Below are 19,228 nucleotides of genomic sequence, written 5' to 3' on the forward strand. Positions count from 1 at the left end.
GTTGAGGTAGAAGGATCACAATTTTGAGGCCAGCCTATGCAATTTAATGAAACCTTGTCTCAAAATCAAATAAAAAGGGTTGAGGACATAGGTCAGTGGTAAAATACCCCTGGGTTCAATCCCCAGTACCAAACTACAACAACAAAAATCCTCCAAATAACTTTTTCCTTAAGATTAAATTTGAATTCCTTATCATGGCCTAAAAATTCCTACACGATCTTGTTTAGTCTAGTCTCCAGTTACATCTATTCTTCTTTGCCTCCCACCATTTTTTCTTTTGTGTGTGATACTGGAGATTGAATACAGGGCCTTATACATGCTAGGCAAATGATCTACCACTGAGTTACATCCACAGATCTTTTTATTTATTTTGAGCCAGTCTCACTAAGGGCCCAGGCAGGCCTTGAATGTGCAATCTTCCTGCTTTGGCTTCCTGAGTAGCTGGGATTGAAGCCATGTGCTACCTCGTCTGGCCCTCTTACCATTCTTTATTCACACTTGTGTCTTCTTTCTGTTCCTCCCATGGAAGATTTTCCCCTCCTGGGGTCTATGCTTTGTCTTTCCTTTCATATATATATTTATATTTATATATATGGTATTCAAATCAGGTATCCCCTTCTCATAGGTCAATCCATCTAAAGTATTCCACCTCCCTCTCCATCTGCAGCTATTTCATTAGCATATTTTACTTCCTTCATAGCATTCATTTTTACCTGAAATCATCTTCTTTTTTTATATGCTCAATGTATACCTCCTAGACTAAATTATAAATTCCATGAGAGCAGGAATATTGTCTTAGTCACAGCTCTATCCTCACTACTAAGACCTGTGCCTAGCACAAAACAGATGCTCAAAGTATTTGTTAATTAAATGAACATGTAATATGATATTCAATAAGGATGCTCTTAATTTTGAACAGGTACTCAAAAGACAATACATAGGTACCCCATGTTTATATCCTAAGCCAAATGTTAGTCTACCATGAAAGATAAGCTAAGAAATTGTGGTATGGCATTAATCATCACTCACCTCCAGCCCATGGTAGCTAGTGGGGAGTGGACCTGATAACTCCTGAAGAGCATGGTTTTGGAGATATATGATACTTACCTAAAACCTCTTCTCCCACCATGGGGAAAAAGAGACTCCTCTCCTTACCTCAAGATATGTGAGAGGAGATTTCACAGAAACACTTAGAGAACTTGATAGCATATCTCCTGGAGTCTGGGAAGATAAAGGGACCAGGGATCTGATACTTTGCTGAGAAAACCAAAGGAGGTAGAAATATAAAAGAAAACAAAATTAAAAAGCCACACATAGTGGTATACACCTGTAATCTCAGAAACTCAGGAGGCTGAGGTAGAAGGATTAGAAGTTCAAAGGCAGTCTCAGCAACTTAATGAGACCCCATCTTAAAATAAAAAATATAAAGGGCTGGGATATAGTTCAGTGATAGAAGACAAAACAAAATCAGATATGCCATATCCCTTATTTCAGGCATCTAGTCTAATGCAGAACTAAACTGGAGAGAAAGAAAAGCTTTGACCTGGAATAAAGTTTGTGTGACCTTCATCACATTTCACCCAGGGCAGAAAAAAAAAAAAAAGAGCATTCAGAGTATGAGAAGGTACTGTGCAGTAAAAAATAATATTCTGTTTGCACCTTATTGAATCCTACTCAATCAATAAAATGCACATGCCTAACAAAACTCCAACCCTGGATGAAAAAACTCTGATTTGATATTATATCACATGATAATTTATTCAACATCTAGTGATTAAGCACCTACTACATGCTAGTAGGCATTAGTATAGGTAGTAAGAATACAATAGGTAGCAAAAATTAATTTAAAAAATAAATAAATAATATTCAAATGGAAAAAAAACAAATACATTAGAAATGCAATGTCTAACAATAAGGAGTGATTAAATTATGGTGCATTCAAATGATGCACAATTATGCAGACATTAAAATTAAGTTTTCAAAGACCATTTATTGATATAGAAAAATGATCATGAAAAGTTTTAAAACCTGAATTTTGAAAAGAATTTCATCTACCTAATTAAAGTGATATATACTATGAAAAACAAAACAAAAATAACAACAAAAGAATACAACAGTGTATAAGACAAACATTTGCTGTAAGAAGAGAAGTTTTTAAAATCCTTGTGGGTAATGGTAATATTTTGTGTCTTAATGGAGGCTATTTGAATTACATAGGTGTATGCATTTGTTAAAACTAGAGTTGGTTATGGTTTTTTCCTTTTATTGTAAATTTACACATGATGACATGTATAAACTTTAAATATGTCTGCTGAGTTTTGATAAGTACATGATCACAACTCTGCCTCCTTTCACTGTCAGCAAGTAACCTTGCCTCCCACTTCCTTTAGAGCACAGAAGTCATCAAACAGGCACTCCTCTAACTCTCAGCATCATACCTGTAAATGTATCTGCAGCCATACTTATCTTTTATTTCTTTCCTTCAATTTCAGTGGATTCCAAGTCCCTACTTTCATAGGAGGCCAATCTCTTCTTCTGACTTTTGTATTCTACCTCCTCCAAATTTCTCAGAGGACTTGCTCTATGACATCCTAAAACATGATGTTTTTCTCTTCCTGAAACAACTTTTCTACTACTTCTTTCACCCTTCATAACTCCCACTCCCCTTGTTTAGATGCTATTTATTCAGATGTGCCTTCTCTGACCTTCTCTCTATATACCTATTAAACTTCCTTTTTCATGATATTCACTCACTTCTAATTACTTGTTATAATGTGTGTCTTGCCCATAAGACAAACATGGCCTTTGCCCTTAAAAGTGTCTCCTTAACTGCTGTGTCTCCAGAACTTGGAATAGTACCTGGCACATTAAATACAATAAATATTTGTTGCTAAATGAGATAATTAGTTTTAATTCATTTATATGATCTGTAAAATGAATTATTAATGTCTTCATTTTCTTCATAGATTTAATTTTTTTTAGAGAGAGAGAGAAAATTTTTTAATATTTATTTTTTTAGTTTTCGGTACAACATCTGTGTTTGTATGTGGTGTTGAGGATTGAATCCGGGCCGCACGCATGCCAGGCGAGCGCGCTACCACCTGAGCCACATCCCCAGCCCCCATAGATTTAATTTTTAATAACTATTGCCATCCCTTTCAGGATTATATTAATAAATAAGGGCATTACAACGTTGTTTCTATAATAATTATAATTTTGGGGGGAGGGGTACTGGGAATTGAGCTTAGAGGTGCTTTATCAGTGAGCCACATCCCCAGTTCTTTTTTTTTTTTTTTACTTTTTATTTTGAGACACTAAGTTGCTGAAGCTGGCCTTGAACTTGTGATTCTCCTCACCTCAGCTTCCCAAGTAGCTGGGATTATAGGTGTGTGCCACTGTATCCAGCTTAATGACTATAATTTCTTATGATTCTCTTCTTATAATTTAAGTGAATATCTTATACATAAAATATACGCTTTGAATAAAGTTCAGTCCTAAAAACCCTATAATGAGAAAGATTCTTGGATATTCTATATTTAAATGTCCTCAGATCATTCCTCAGAAGAAGGAAGAAACCTCAAAGTACTTTAGAAGTAGTATAATACTTTCATAACTGCATTATTATTATGCTTTTATCCATATGGGGGTATTTTATGGCTATTAACCACCAAATTTGGAGTTTGTTGTATCTTTTAATTGTGGAGAATGATCATCTGTTAGTTTACATAACTACACCTTATAAACAGCTTAGTTTTTCTGAGCAATCTTAAATTCATTCAGCATTCATTGAATGATGACTAGGTGTGTAGAAGGCACTAAGGACTTAACATACATTAATTGCACATTTGTAACATTCATGAATATATGTGTAATTTAAATATATATATGCAGATAGATATAGTTATAAATCTTCTGCCTCCTCCTAAATTTAAGTAGAATTAATATAACCAAATGAGAGCTCTTTAGGTACAAGTACAAATCTTTCTCTTAAAAACTGTTTCTATTGCCAGTCTTGATATAAATCTTATTGATATCATATAGCTCCTTTTAACAGGCCAAAATAAAGTATCAACACAATTATAGTCAGGGATTTCACAGATCAGCCTCATTTTGGAGTGTTATTCAAACAAAATCAGACTAACAACCTAGACAAACTGAAAAGGCAATTCCAGTCTTTACTGACATTTCCTGAAGCATGACAGAGCAAATTTCTTACAATTCTCTTCCCCTTTCCCATCATGATTACCTCAATAGTACCCAAAAAACAGTCACTCTACCCTTTCTTCACTTGGGTCTAATTTAGCTTATTCTGTTTATATTTCTTCTTCCTCGAAGAGCTTACCAGAAAGAAAGAACTCTTCAGGGAGGCTGTGTGTGTATGTTGAATGCTGTATCTGAAGAGATGCCCAGAAGGAACTGACCATCTCTAGGAAGTGGCTAGTTTAAAGGCAAGTTCTGCTTTCAAGGATATACAGATTAAAAGGAATAACCAACACGTGTAGTAGTGAAAGCAGCATACTTGCTGGGTAATATAACACAGATTCTGGATACAATTAGGGTTGTGAGATGGTCAACATCAGACTGGAAGCAAGCCTAGAGGTGGGGCTGGATCTAGATAAGGAATTAATTAATCAATAAATATTTGTGGAGCTTTCTAACAGGGCTTCTTATCGATAGCAACCCTACGTAGGCATTTTTCTTGGGCAAGATTCCATTGTTTTCATTTCTTTCTAGTCATGACTGCTTTTATCTAGGTAACACGAAGGACGATATGTACAGTGGGCGGCTAAAATCTCTTCTAACATCACTTAGAAGTGGTTTGGATCCTAAAGGGTCTCTGAGGTCCCCGACCACTGGCATCGGGTGTCCCGAGTCCTGAGTGGCCTGACTCTTCTCCGGTTTAAAGTCAGAAGAAGGAGCGTGTCTCGAGGAACCTACTCTTGTGCATATCCATCTGGCTTCAGCCCATAGGCCAGCCAGCGTTCTAGCAGCCCCAGCTCGGGGCATTTACGGCCATTCGGCCCACCTCCGTGCTCTGCCTTCGCCCTCCTCCCTGCCCTTCCGCACTCCTCCATTTCCGACTACGCCTCCGCCTGTTTCGGCCCTCCTCGGCTTCCGTCCCAGATGATCCCTCCCCGAGCTTGCCACCGCCTCCTCCATCTCCCAGAGCTGGAGCCGCCTCCTCGGCCAGTGGCGTAGCCGACTTGGTGTCGCGGATAACTAGATAGTGGTGGAGGTCCGGAGCACAGCCTGGACCTGAGCGGGGGGCCATGGAGAAAGCGGCCCGAGGCGCTCTTTATACCTACTAGAGCAGGCGTGTTGCGGCTGCAGGCGCCATGGATCGAGCCCCAACAGACCAGGTATGCGGGCTTAGGTTGGGCCCGCTTGGCTACGGGTTGAGGGTCGCTGCTGCTTCTCGCGCCAGGCCCGAGCCTCCGAACGTGAGGCCCGGCGGCTGGAGACCTCGGGCTCCTGCGGGAACCCACCCTGTCTCCGGCAGCCCGGCTGCGCCGTGCTCTTCTGCATTGTTGCAGCTGCAGCTCGGGTTCGGGGCTTTCCAGCCCTGCTCTCCCCGGGTCTTGGCCACAGAGGTCGGAGGGCTCCAACGCCTCCCTACCCTCCCGAGAAGCGGGGGTTGTAACTTCCAGTGAACCCCGCTCCTTTGCCTTCAGTTCTGGAATGCGTTTTCAAGGTGGAAAGGCTTTTGAAGGCTTTTCACCTAGGAAGACAGAATGTGCGGTAACTACAGATGAAGAGTGTCATGGGCCCTTTATGCCTGTGTTCAGTTGAGCGAAGCATTGTTTTTGTAGTGGCTTAGGGAAGTATTCTTTTTTAAGCAACGATAGCTATAGTTTCCCATGTCCTCCTATATAATTATTTTTTTAAAAAAAATGTAATTAGTGTTTTTAAAAAATCAAGCTCATATTTTAAGGGTATAGGAACATGAGTTCATTTCCAAGGCCGTTTTCATAGTCGCAAAATAGTACCATTAGTGTTCTGTTTTATTTTTAATTGCATCAGATCTATTATCCATGCTAGTAGGTGCTGGGAGGCAGGAACAGTGACAGTGTTAAAAAAAATTATCTAAGGTAATAGTTTTCCCCCCAGTATTTTCCAGTCTTAGGATCACTTCGAAACGACTTAATTTGATGAAGTCTTAACGTTTATTCACTGTCCATTCCCTCTTCCAAGGTCTTGAGCAGGGATATATTAGGCAAATGGATGAAAGAAGAAGAGAGGCTAGTGATTTGCTGTTTAGTTTACAAATTTTTAATTAGCAGTTGAATAAATGAGACAAGATTTCCTAAATTCCTGGTATATGTGTCTGGACCTAGTAAGAGCCAGTTTGACTTTGAAATCGAATTCTTAGTAGGCAAAACACAGCTTCTAAATTGTGCATTTTTTATTTTACACAAACTTTAATTTTTCAAAAAAAAAAAAAAAAAAAAAAAAAGCTTTACATGAATACAACTCTGAAAGCCCCAGAGTTTCATTAAATGGTGCAAGCAAAAAAAAAAAAAAAAAAAATTGATGTGCTCTTTGCAAAAACCCCGGAGTTTTCTTCATACAGCCTGTATCCGATTTAATTTAAGGATTGTTTTTGTTTTTGAAGTTATCAGAAATACCTGAGATTTCAAAGTTCTATTGACCAACAGGAAAATTTCCTTGAATCATTTCCTTGTATGTCACTAATGAAAGGTTCTACATTTTGGTCCTTCACCGAGATGCTAGAACTGTAACCAGTAATGCCACCATATGTATACTTATGGTTCCTTTCATCCTAGAGGAAATGTAATTAACTATTTAGATGGTAACTTTTGACTTAGCTGTTTGTGTGTGATTATCTTAACAGCAGGTGTTATGAGCAATTTATTTAGCTCTTCATTTTTTATCCAACCTTCTTCTAAAGTGTCCAATCTATTAAAGCTTTATAGAAATATAAGATCTAGGGGCGGGGGTAGGGGGAAGTCATGAAGGAGATGAAAGTATTCTGTTGAAGATTTTTTTTTTCTTCAGGGTCTCTTGCCTTTTCCCCAACCTAACCGTAAAGACATTAATTTGAATTCTCCCACTTACCTGTATACTCAGAAAACAGATCCAGAAAATCGATGTGTCTTTGTTTAGTTAATGTATTAGGCAGTCAATTCCAGGATATATGGTTGACCTAGAAAGAGCACACTTCATTTTATATGCATTTTTCTGGGCAGGACTCCATTTTTTCTACCATATTCTCAAAAGGGTCTGTTCTTGAGAAAAAGGGTAAGAACCATTAATTGTAGATGAGGGGCTGAGATTTCTCAGCTTTGTGGAGTTCTTGATTCTTCTCACTATACCATACAGTAATGTGATGGCTTTTTCCAGATTGTTTGGAATATACTTTTATGTTCCTACTATTGAAATTATAAATTGGGTACAAATCATTAAAAAGTTTATGTGGGGGCTGGGGTTGTAGCTCAGTGGCAAAGCACTTGCCCAGCATGTGTGAGACACTGGGTTCAATCCTTAGCACCACATAAAATAAACAAATAAAATAAAGGCATGCTGTCCATTTATAACTAAAAAATAAATTTAAAAAAAAGTTTATGTGGTATGTGCTGAATTCCCTTTTATTCCCCCCCCCCCTTTTAAACCAGTTTTGGCTTGTAGTGGTGAGCAATTTATAAAGCTTTATTATCTTTAAAGAAATTTCTTTGAGTTATTGGATATTGAACCAGGGCTTCATGCATGCTAAACAAGTGCTCTACCACTGAGCTACACCCCCAGCTAGATGTTTGATTTTTATAAAATAGTACTTAATGGAGACTTTCTGCATTTCATCTTGGTCTAATTAAGTCCTTGGAGTATTCCACAAAAATTACTTTTTAAAAGGTCTAATTATTTTGTGTCTGAGACATTCATGTTGCTGTTCTTGCAGATTTCCTTTTTGTATAAAATGTTTATAAAAAGATACATTTTGTATAAATCGATCAAGATTATGAAAAGTAACTCATTGAGAGTACAGTGCTAGATGGATAATTTTAATTGCAATAATGACCATTTGAAAGAATGTTATAACTAACTAGAAGAGAATTTGGGGAGTATTCTCTTTTAGCAAAACTGTATTAATCGAAAAGGTAGCTAAATTTTAACTGCTAGAGTTAGATGTTCTAAAAAGGGATGTTACTTGGTATAATTTTATTTTTCTAAAAAGAAAGTTAAGGGATGTGAAGAATAAATCATTGAGTTCATTTTGTTTATAAATGTTTAGTGTCTCTATTTTTAGGAAATTTGGAACAGTGGTTGGAGATTTAATAAATCATGGGCTTAGAAGTGATAGAACACTTGCAGTTCTCTCCCTGACTCTTTCTCTGTTCTCTGGATACTGGGAATGGAACCCAGGGCCTTACACATGCTGGGCAAGCACTTTATCCCTGAAAGACATCCCCATCCCTTTATTCCCCCCTCACATTTTTTTTTTTAAGGGTGCATTATAGTTGTACATAATGATGGGATTTGTTGTTATACATTTGTACATGCACACAATATAACAATATAATTTGGCCAATATCACTCCTTCTGTGGTCCCTTCCTCTAGTGAACTCTTGTCTTTCCCCCAGCCTTTTAAAGAACAGTTTTATTTTAAAGACAGGGTCTTACTAAATTGCCCAGGCTGGCCTCAAACTTGCCATTCTCCTGCCTCTGCCTCCTAAATAGGTGGGATTAAAGCCATGTGCTACCATGCTTGGTTCACAGTCTCTTTTGTGTTATTACAAACAATTTAAATGTTGGCCTAATTTTTAGTACATTAATATTAGATAATTTTAAAATAATTTACAGAATTACTGATTTTACTTACATCTTTAATTCTTTTTTTTTTTTGAGAGAGAGAATTTTTTAATATTTATTTTTTAGTTTTTGGTGGACACAACATCTTTATTGTATTTTTATGTGGAGCTGAGGATCAAACCCAGTGCCCCGCGCATGCCAGGCGAGCGCACTACCGCTTGAGCCACATCCCCAGCCCATATCTTTAATTTTTAGAAGAACAAATATAATGAATACATGTAATATCATGCTATGTTGTTCACCAATAAGAATACAAAATTGTTTGACTTACAACTGTTCCCTTTAAATAATTTGTACACTTCAAATAATATCAGTACTTCAGACTTGTTGTACAGTTAGTTCTCTGTATCCATAAGTTTTGAATCTAACTTTGGACTGAAAAAATTGGGGAGAAATTTAAGTGTGTACTGAACATGGAGAGACATTTTTCCTTGTCATTATTCCCTAAACTATTTAACAACTATTTACAAAGCATTTACATTGTATTAGGTATTATAAATAACCTAGGGATGGTTTAAAATATATAGGAGAATGTACATAGGTTATATGCAAATGCTTTGCTATTTTATATAAGGGACCTGAGCATCCATGGATTTTAGTATCTGTGGTGAGGATCTTGGAACAAATCCCCTAGGTTATTGAGGGATATTGTATTCTAAGTAAGTTACTACAGAGCATGGTGGCCCATGCCTGTAATACCTGCACCTCCAGAGACCGAGACTGAAGTATTCCAAGTTTGAGGCCAGCTCAAACAAGCAAGACCCTGTCTCAAAATAAGTAGAAAGGACTAGGGACGTAGCTTAGGATGTAGCTCAGTTGTAAAACTCTTCTGGATTTAATCCTCAGTATTAAATAACTAAGTTACTATAAAATGCTATTATTCAGTAATACTTAAACACTGTATATGGGTATATATGGGTAGATGGGTATAAATAATTGACCTATCTTAATAGATTTAAAAAATACTAGCTGGGTGTTGGTGCATACCTGTAATCTCAGCAACTGGTTAGACTGAGACAGGAGGATTGCAAGTTCAAGACCAGCCTTAGCAACTTAATGGGGCTCTAAGCAACTTAGTGAGACCCTCAAAATAAAAACTAAAAAGCACTGGTGACATCAGTTAAATCCCTGGTGTCCCCCCCCAAAAAAAAAAAAAACAAAAAAAAACCAACACAAAACTTTTATGATCAGAAAGTAGATAGGTGAATACATGCTCATTTAGAGAAAATACCTGTTTTTAAATTTAAAAAGACATTTTCAAGTCTTAGGTCAGAGAGGAAATAAAAATATAGAATGGGGGCTGGGGTTGTGGCTCAGTGGTGGAGCACTTGCCTAGCATGCATGAGGCATTGGGTTTGATCCCCGGCACCACATAAAAATAAAAACAAATAAAGGTATTGTGTCCATCTACAACTAAAAGAAAATATTTAATATATATATGAAATATATATATTAAAACCTGTAGACATGGATGAAGCTATACTCTGAGGCAAATGCATAGTCATAAAATGCTTTCATTGTTAAACAGTTTAAAAGGAAGATAGAAATTATCCATCCATGGCAAGAAATTAGAAGGAAAGACCCATTAAAACAAGAGAAGATGATAAATATAAAAACAAATTAATAAATTAGATAATCTAAAAACTAATATTAAATCTAGAAAGCTGGTTGTTAGAAGGGTACCATCAAATTTTAACAGGATTAGATTTGCTCTGTTAAGGAAAAGGGCAAAAACGTGAATAAGAATGCAAATGAGCAGTCTGTTAAATACTTTGATTTTTTTTTCCTCAGTATTTTCTGAAGTCTTGACAAACTGCACGATGGTTTGGCAAGTGATTTACTTTCAGTATGAGCCAATGCAATCATAAAACATAACCAACAGGTATCTCTTAAACATTAATTCTTTTTCCTTCAGAAGACATTTATTTTATCTTTGTGTATGGGATATAAAATATTTTAACATTTGATGTTTTTACCTTAACATAGAATATGGAGGGTTTCCATGATCATATTTTTTCTGTGGGTGTGTGGTACATATTCTGAAGTTTCACTGTGGGAGAGTGTCGCATTATGTTCTACTTCAGTTTTAAGTGGGTGTCTTTTTTCTGTTGCTTAATCTGGGAAAATTATTTGCATTCTCTTGGAGGTTCTGTCTCTGAGAAGTTTAGTATGCATTGTCTGCTGATGTGTGTTTTTTAGTAATGTTTGCCCATTTCCCTTAAACTGCTCTAGTGCAGTTCTCTTTCCAGAACATGTGGTCAATGCATATCTGTTGAATTATATAATCTCTTGGTGATCAGAGTGCATTTGTCTAATAATCTCTTCTAAGCAAGGTTTTTATAGTTTAATGTTCTAAAAAAATTTATCGGATTTTTAGATTCACATCAAAGACATTTTATTTATTGACATTTGCTTACATATATACAAAACTAAAAATAAGTGAAACTGCTTAAATATGTGTTCAAAGATAGGTGTCTGAAAATACTTTAATTTTTTATTAATTTGGAAATTTCTGAAAGATAAAGATAATTTTACCATGTAGATAGTTGAAGCAAGCTAGTAGTACAATAATGACTAGACTGTATTCAGTGTAGTTTAGACTTATGCCATATTTATATTTTCTTTTCTTTAAAGAACTCACTGATATAACATTTATGATCCCTAAGAGAATAAATAGTTCATGGCAAAAGTAGATACTAAACATGGAAATTCAAACTGAGTAACTTGTCTTATATTTTTAAAACATTTTTCTGACTACTATGCAAAACATTTTTTCTCCATTTGTTCTAATGTCAAAATATTACCAGAATCTGTTTACCTAACATTATCTAAATGGGTTTTATTATATGGAATTTTAAGACTCATTTGGTATGTTACTATTGCTCTTCAGGTCTGAGAATAACAGATGGTGCATTTTGGTGTTTTATAAATACTAAAGGCCTCAAAGTCACAATAAACAACTTTTGAGACCATACAGAGCTATAACTATAGGAGAAAGTTTGTCAGTCTGTTCCTACTAGTGACATCTTCTGTTTTTGTGCAGCTGTTGACTACAGCAGCTTCTCTCTCTCTCCACACGTGCTCTCTCTCTTTTGCTAAAAACAAAGGGTCATTTCAGTGTTTGTTTTATTGCTGAACACTAGTATCTAGAATTGTCCTTAGAACAAAAACCAGTACAAACTTTAAAGATTTATGCTGTGTATATGTACAGACATTAGTTATAAATTACGCATTTCACTTTTTGAATTTGTTGCTACCAAAGTAATTGATAAATTGGGGATATTTTGGGGAAAAGGGCCCAGGAAAAATGTTATTTAAAAATTCATTTTGTTTCTATGGTTTTTTTTTCACTTCAGATTATTTGGTGTACTCACATTCCCCTTGCTTTAAAAAATGAATATAGTACAGATACTAGTCCAGATTTATAAAACTATTGAGAGAGTTTTCATATGTTAAAAAGAACTTTTTGATTTTTATAAGAAATCCTAAAAATTACATTTTTTAAAACTTTTTTTTAGTTATAGGTGGACACAATATTTTATTTTTATGTGGTGCTGAGGATTGAACCCAGTACCTCACGCATACTAGGTGAGTGCTCTACCTCTGAGCCACAACCCAAGCCCGTAAAAATTACATTTTTAATATAGTTAAAAATGTGAATTAAATTTCTTCCTTTTTATGCATATGTGTAAATTTCATATAGCAAGTTTTCATTATCTGTGCATCATTATTGGAAGTCAATCTTCTTCCCAAATTGGGGAAACACTTATTAGTTTGATATAGTATACTCTATGCAAATAAATCTTGAGTTCTAATGAATATCACAGTAAGAATTACTAATTTATTAGCATTAGAAGGTGTTTTTTGTCTTATGTTAAAACACAAGGAGCCAACTTAATCTCACAAATATTTGTTATGACTGTAACTACTTCAGGTTTGGTTAATAGTAGAAATGTAGACTTTAAAGTTATATCAGGTGGGGAGGAAAGATATTGAATCAATACTGCTATATTATTCAGATTTCTGTCTCTTCTTTCTATCCCCCTTTTTCGACAAGCATTTCTACATACAGAATGGTCTCTAGTATCTAGAATTGTGCTTAGAACAGAAACTGGTTTCTGTATAGATGATTTAATTTTTCTGAACAAAGGCTACATACTAAGCATATCAAGACTTGTCTTAAGTTTTCATGGATTTATTACTAACTACTTTTGTGAAAAATGAGAATTGTGCTTTGGTGGGTGCTTCTAATATCACCCTAGTGAGTTTATTGGGGAAAAGTTCTGCTTATGGCATTGCTTTTAATTATTTTAAGTGGTTAAAATGCTTGTATTTCACTAACTTGTTTCACTAAAAATTATTTAATATCTTTCTAGTATTTACTTTGTTTTTAACATTCTTATAATTTAAAATTTTAAATTTGTTAAAAATTTCCTGCAGAAAACTACTTAAAACCCTTATATGACTACTTAAAACTCCGTACAGCTTAATAAATCATTGTAAGGTAAACACTTTGTAAGTTTCACCCCAGTCAAGGTACAGAACTTTGCTAGACACCCCAAAAGCTCTCTAGCTCCCTCTTTCCTAAGAGTAGTTCCAGTCCTGACATCTATGGATCTTATTTACTCTTCCTTATAGTTTTGTCATTCATATGTGCATCCCTAAATACTGTAATTTATATTTTATGTTTTTAATTTCTCTATAGATTTATAAAAAAGTAGAAAGGAAACTAAAATGGAGTACATTGTATAGTTTGCTCAGATGTCTACTGAGAAACTGAAGTTGTTCTCATTTTTTCCCCACTTAACTATGAATGAGGAATTTTTCCCCTTGTGTTAAGGTTTCTTTTGTTTGCTTCATCTTTGACATTTTCCTACCTTTTAATTTAAGGATACTAATATATAATTTCCTGAAATGGATAGAAATATGTTTTAGACTATTGAAACAAATATAATTATATTCAGAACTGTTTAATGATTTCTTTCTTCAAACAAAATTAGTTAAAACCATGTTGTCCGAAGAGTTTAAAATTTCTTACTATTAGCTTTGTTTTTTGATACTGAAGTATGACTTCCTTTCATTCTTGATTAACGGCTCCAGTTATGTAAGAAATTATTTCATTGAAATGTAGTAACCTTTGATAAATTTTTCCTTATTGATCACTTTGTCTAAATAACTTTATCATTATTCGGTTATTTTAAATTGACATTGCTGTTCTTTTCTGATTAATGTTTTTAAAGAGGGATTGTTCTGTTGTTAAATTGTGAATTTTTATTAAGTTGTTTGCTTATTTGTTAATAATGTATTCTACCTTTTCTTTGAAGAATGTCAAGCTTTCAGCTGAGGTAGAACCGTTTATTCCCCAGAAGAAGAATCCTGATACATTTATGATCCCTATGGCTCTCCCAAATGATAATGGAAGTGTTTCTGGTGTAGAACCAACTCCAATTCCCAGCTACTTGATTACATGTTATCCATTTGTTCAGGAAAATCAGTCCAACAGGTAACTTATTTATTTTCTGTATTGTTTCCTGTGTGGGTTGGGGTCTAGAACTTGGCAAAACATACTCAGTTTTCTTTTGTAACTTTTAGACATTAATCCTTTGTTTATTTTTAAGAGGAATAAATAAAGCCAAATGATGTAGAAATTTGAAAATTGTTAACATGAGTTATTTTCTCATTCTTCCTGTGAGAAAATGGAGTTTTTTTGATATGTTCCCTTTATTAAGTCATTGAAATTTATTTGAAATAAATTTCCCCAGAGGGAGGAATGCAATATTGAGAAATCTCTTTTTGAGATTAGGTATCTAATCTCATAAACTGGCAAATACAAGTTTTCATGGTTAGTTAGCAAATATTTCTAGACTCTGATTTTGGTTTAAACTTAGTGTTTGTGCTGTAGTCACAGGATGGTTTAGCAAAATGCCTGCAATTCAGACAATAGTAGTTAGGATATAATTTGTAGTCATGATATCCTTGCTAGCCCTTCTGTGATGGTGTTTGGCACTTCATTGGAACTTCAGTTCATTTTATTGCTGTAAAGAAGTACGTTTAGTCTTTTTCAAGTTATATTACACACAGAAAACTGTATTTCCCCAGCACAGTGGGATAAATGCATGAGGCAACTGGTGGCTATGGGCCCTGCCTAGCTTTCCTTGAGAGCTGAAGCAATCAATATTTCCACACATCTATAACACATTGTGGCACACTAGTGTGCCAATGCACAATGTTTTGAGAAATTCTGGATGTATGATATATGAGGCCACTCAACTACCTTTTCAGATATTAAATGTTCATGTTAATATCCTGAGATTCTTAATAAAAAATCTTGAGGGTTGGACAAATAGTAGACACTAAAGGATCACTGTTGATTAAAATTAGCATTATATTAAAAATCTTTGACCTACTGAAAAATGTGTGAGTTGATTTTGTAAACCAGTAATATTTTTTCTGTTTGACAAAATGGTTGTATACAGTATGATAAATTTAACTGGTTTTCTTTTCTTGTCTTAGCAAGTAATCTGAGAATTCATGAGTAAGCCAGCCAGCATATTATTTTTAAATATTTTTAGAATTATGGTAGTGAACATTTTTCTATTTTTCTTTGCCATGACAGTAGTGAGTGAGGAAAAGCTTGTTTCAATTCTCCACTCTCAAGGATTCCTCATTCATCCACAGTGCCAGGGGGCTGTTGAGACAGGAAGAATTCTTGCTGGTTGTTTATAACAACTGCTCTACAAGAAGCTCTAATTTTGAGGATAAGATGTCAATGGAGAGTTTTGCCTCTTCTCTTTTTTGTACCTGGAGCCTGCTTCTGTCAATAGGGAGAAAAGCCAGGAAGACCTGGACTTAACCAAGAAGTTAGGGGAATATAGGAGTGGAGTTGGAAGCCCTAAATGGACATGAAGAATGAGAGGTGGAGAAAATCATCCCATGTAATGATTACCTTACACAATGATCACCTTACTCTGCATCTTGCTGAAGACTGTCACAGTTGTTAGCACTGGACAGGAACTTTGGACTGACATTGTTTACAGACCCAGTAGCTGGATGTTTAACTTTTAGCAGAAATGTCTTGACAGGGTTGAGGGCAGAGGTACAAATAATAATGGTATGTGGAATGTCATAACACTATCAGCATGGATTCCTTTCTACTGTCATTTAAATTGTTATAGGTACATGATGATTTCTATTTATAGCAAAGAAATTTGTATGATTTGTCCTCTTTCTCAGAATTATTGTGAAGCCACATTTTTTTCTTTTATTAAAAAAGAGATGAAAGATTTGCTTTAGCATTACCTTTATACTTGTCAATAGATTTGTTCCTTTTTGATTTGGTTTTGCAGGCAATTTCCTTTATATAATAATGATATACGATGGCAACAGCCCAACCCAAACCCTACTGGACCATACCTTGCCTACCCCATTATATCTGCTCAGCCACCTGTTTCTACAGAGTATACATATTATCAACTGATGCCAGCACCCTGCGCCCAAGTTATGGGTTTCTATCATCCTTTTCCTACACCTTACTCCAACACCTTTCAGGCCGCAAATACTGTAAATGCTATCACCACAGAATGCACTGAGCGTCCAAATCAGCTTGGACAGGTCTTCCCATTATCCAGTCATCGAAGCAGAAACAGTAACAGAGGGCCAGTAGTACCAAAAGTAAGTGACTGTCTTTGGCTTTTAAATTTGATATTTGGGCTGTTAATACTAGTATAAGTAATTTGTTACTTGGATTGATTGTCCTTTAATGCTGAATTAATGAAATTAACATTTCATTCACTAGTATAAAATGTAAAAGGTTCATGGTTTAAAAATTTATTTCTCCTGTGATAATTGTTTTTTAGACTTATAGTTATCTTCATGTTCCCTCAGAGTTTTATGTAAACATAATGCACAGTTATTTCCCAATTATTTTAATTTAGTGATAAAAATTACATAGTGATATCAATAATAATAAATGTATCTTGTACTTAGTGTTGAATGGCTAATGCAGTTCAGGATATTCTAATCTTTAGACATCAGGAGACATTAGAAAAGAACATTGATGATTCATTAGATTCCTTCAACTTCATTGTTTCTATTCTGTGAATTTTTAGTAGAAATAACACTTTGTTATTTAAGAGGTGTTTTGCTATTATATGAACAAAGGATATCCTAGGACTGAAGAAAATGAAAGAAATATGTGAAACCACTTTAATTCAGGACCAGCCATTTGATTAAGTTAAAAAAAAATGAAGGCTTTGAAACTACAAGAGAATTAAGGTTTATTCTAGGCAGCTTTCCTGTTGAGGTCTTAAATATGAAAACTAAAAAACTAATAATAAGAAAAATCTCTTTCTAGTCAGCAACACAGCTGATGGACAACACATCTTGTGAGTATTACCATCAAGGAGTTGTTGCTTTTCTTAGATTCCCTTAGCCCAGCTTCTTCAGTGAAGTCTTTGCTGCTTCCTGCCATAATTTTTACAAATTAAAAAACAAACAATCAGCAGAGGTTACTTTGAAAAGCTTTTTGTCTTTGTTCATGGAAGCAGTTTGGGCCAAGGGAAATCCTTTTGGAACCTCTGAGAATGAAAAGAAATAAGTATTGAAAACAAGATAATAGTATATAATTTCCAGATGTTGAAAGAGTACGATTTCTCAAAATGCATTCCCAGTGGTTCAGCTTGGGTAGTTAAAGAAGTTAAATTCAGAATTCTATTGTGTAAATTGCTATTAAACAATAAATGCTCAAACTTTAAAAAGTGAAAAAAGGGATTAGCTTTTTAATGTTTTCTTTTTGAACTCCAAAGTAGAATTTTTTGCACATCATTGCTATCATGAAACTCAAATTTAGCCTTGGAGTAAGTTACCATGCTTTTTCTTGCCCTTTAAAGTAAAAATTTATGACCCTTTGTATGACATGATTATACCCTTATTATTTATTGTTGATTGAGGAAATGAAAAATTCAAGTAACAGTTACATATGTTACATATACATTTTTTATTAAAAATAAAAAATGAACTAATAGAGTAGTATTAATAGTTATTTGAAAAATAGTATGTAAATGTGTATAAAGTAAATTATTTTGGCCAATTATGCTTAATAGCAGATAATTTCATGAAAACCTAGTAGAGTAACCTTTCCTCGTGGGTTCAGAGCCACTAATTTGTCAGATACATTTAGATGTGTTTTATAATGGATGTGTATTCTATAATGTTTAGTAAATTGAATAGGTTTCTTTTTTCTTTCTTTCTTTTTTTTTTTTGACTTAAATCAGCAACAGCTTTTACAACAGCACATAAAAAGCAAAAGGCCGCTGGTGAAAAATGTAGCTACTCAGAAAGAAACAAATGCAGCAGGTCCTGATAATAGATCAAAAATTGTGCTTCTGGTAGATGCCTCACAGCAAACCGGTAAGGCAGGGGTTCTACACATCACTGAGTTTTCTGCTTTCATGCATGGACTTTTTAATTGTGGACTATACTTTCTTCAGGGTTCTAGACTTTCATCCTTCCAGTTGTCCTACCACTTTGTGAGAGTCTATAGGACACTAAAACAATCCAAGTTCTTAACATTCTTTAAACTACTTGCTGGCTTATGTACATTTTTGAACAGGGCTTAAGTTTCCCTTTCCCCTCCCTTGTCTTGTAGTAGAGGAACAGTTCAGAGATGGGATTTTGCAGGTCCTGGAGAAATTCAAGAAATTCATTTTGTTAGAAATCAAAATTGTATATGTTTTTATAACTGGGATTAAAGCTCTTCATAAAACATCCTAACTTCCTGTAACATCTTTATGTCACGTTTTCTGTGCCATCTTTAAGCACAGATCTGGACCAAATCTATGCATGACACTTCTATTTTATCAAAAAGTAAATATTCTAGTCAAATTTTTAAACTAATTAGTTGAAAAATTTTTAAAGTACTGTGTAAGCATTAAATAAAAATGCTTTATCCTAACAATAGATAAGAATTAATATCCTCTCCCCCCCAATACTAGGGATTCAATCTGGGGTGCTGTACCACTTTGCTACATTTACATCCCCAGTCCTTTTTAATTTTGAGACAGGGTCTTATTAAGTTGGTGAGACTGGCCTTGAACTTATGATCCTTCTGCCTCAGCCTCTCAAATTTGTTGGGATTACAGATGTGCCACTGAATCCAACTCAGAATTAATATCTTGTAATGTTCTTATTTTCCAGTTTATATCATGAAATTCTAGTTTGCGTCTCTGAGCTCAGCCTATTGTCTATAGAGTAGATATGTATCTCTTTTTTACCCATTGTCATTGACACTGGTAAAAACAAGAAAAAAAAAAAAGAAATCCTGTTAAGGATCCAAGGCCAAGAAAAAATTAGTTCTGTTCAAGGCACAGTAGCTTTTTTTTTTTTTTTTTTTTTTTTTTTTTTT

The 19,228-nt window shown here is 34.8% G+C and overlaps 1 protein-coding gene across 2 annotated transcripts in view; it reads left to right on the forward strand.

The window, feature by feature from the left end:
- The first annotated feature begins 5,140 nt into the window (after positions 1–5,140).
- Positions 5,141–19,228, forward strand: part of Secisbp2l (SECIS binding protein 2 like) — a 52,412-nt gene continuing 38,324 nt past the window's right edge. Inside the window, exons 1-4 of one of the 2 annotated variants that reach the window (XM_015480685.2) lie at positions 5,141–5,360; positions 14,151–14,329; positions 16,173–16,497; positions 18,099–18,234. In XM_015480685.2, the coding sequence (XP_015336171.1) occupies positions 5,337–5,360; positions 14,151–14,329; positions 16,173–16,497; positions 18,099–18,234 (664 nt within the window). In that variant the 5' untranslated portion in view covers positions 5,141–5,336. The remainder of the gene's footprint in view (positions 5,361–14,150; positions 14,330–16,172; positions 16,498–18,098; positions 18,235–19,228) is intronic. The other variant, XM_048793470.1, reaches the window with a different exon arrangement.

Source organism: Marmota marmota, unplaced genomic scaffold (genome assembly GCF_001458135.2).
Source record: "Marmota marmota marmota unplaced genomic scaffold, marMar, whole genome shotgun sequence".
NCBI classification, from domain to species: Eukaryota; Metazoa; Chordata; class Mammalia; order Rodentia; family Sciuridae; genus Marmota; species Marmota marmota.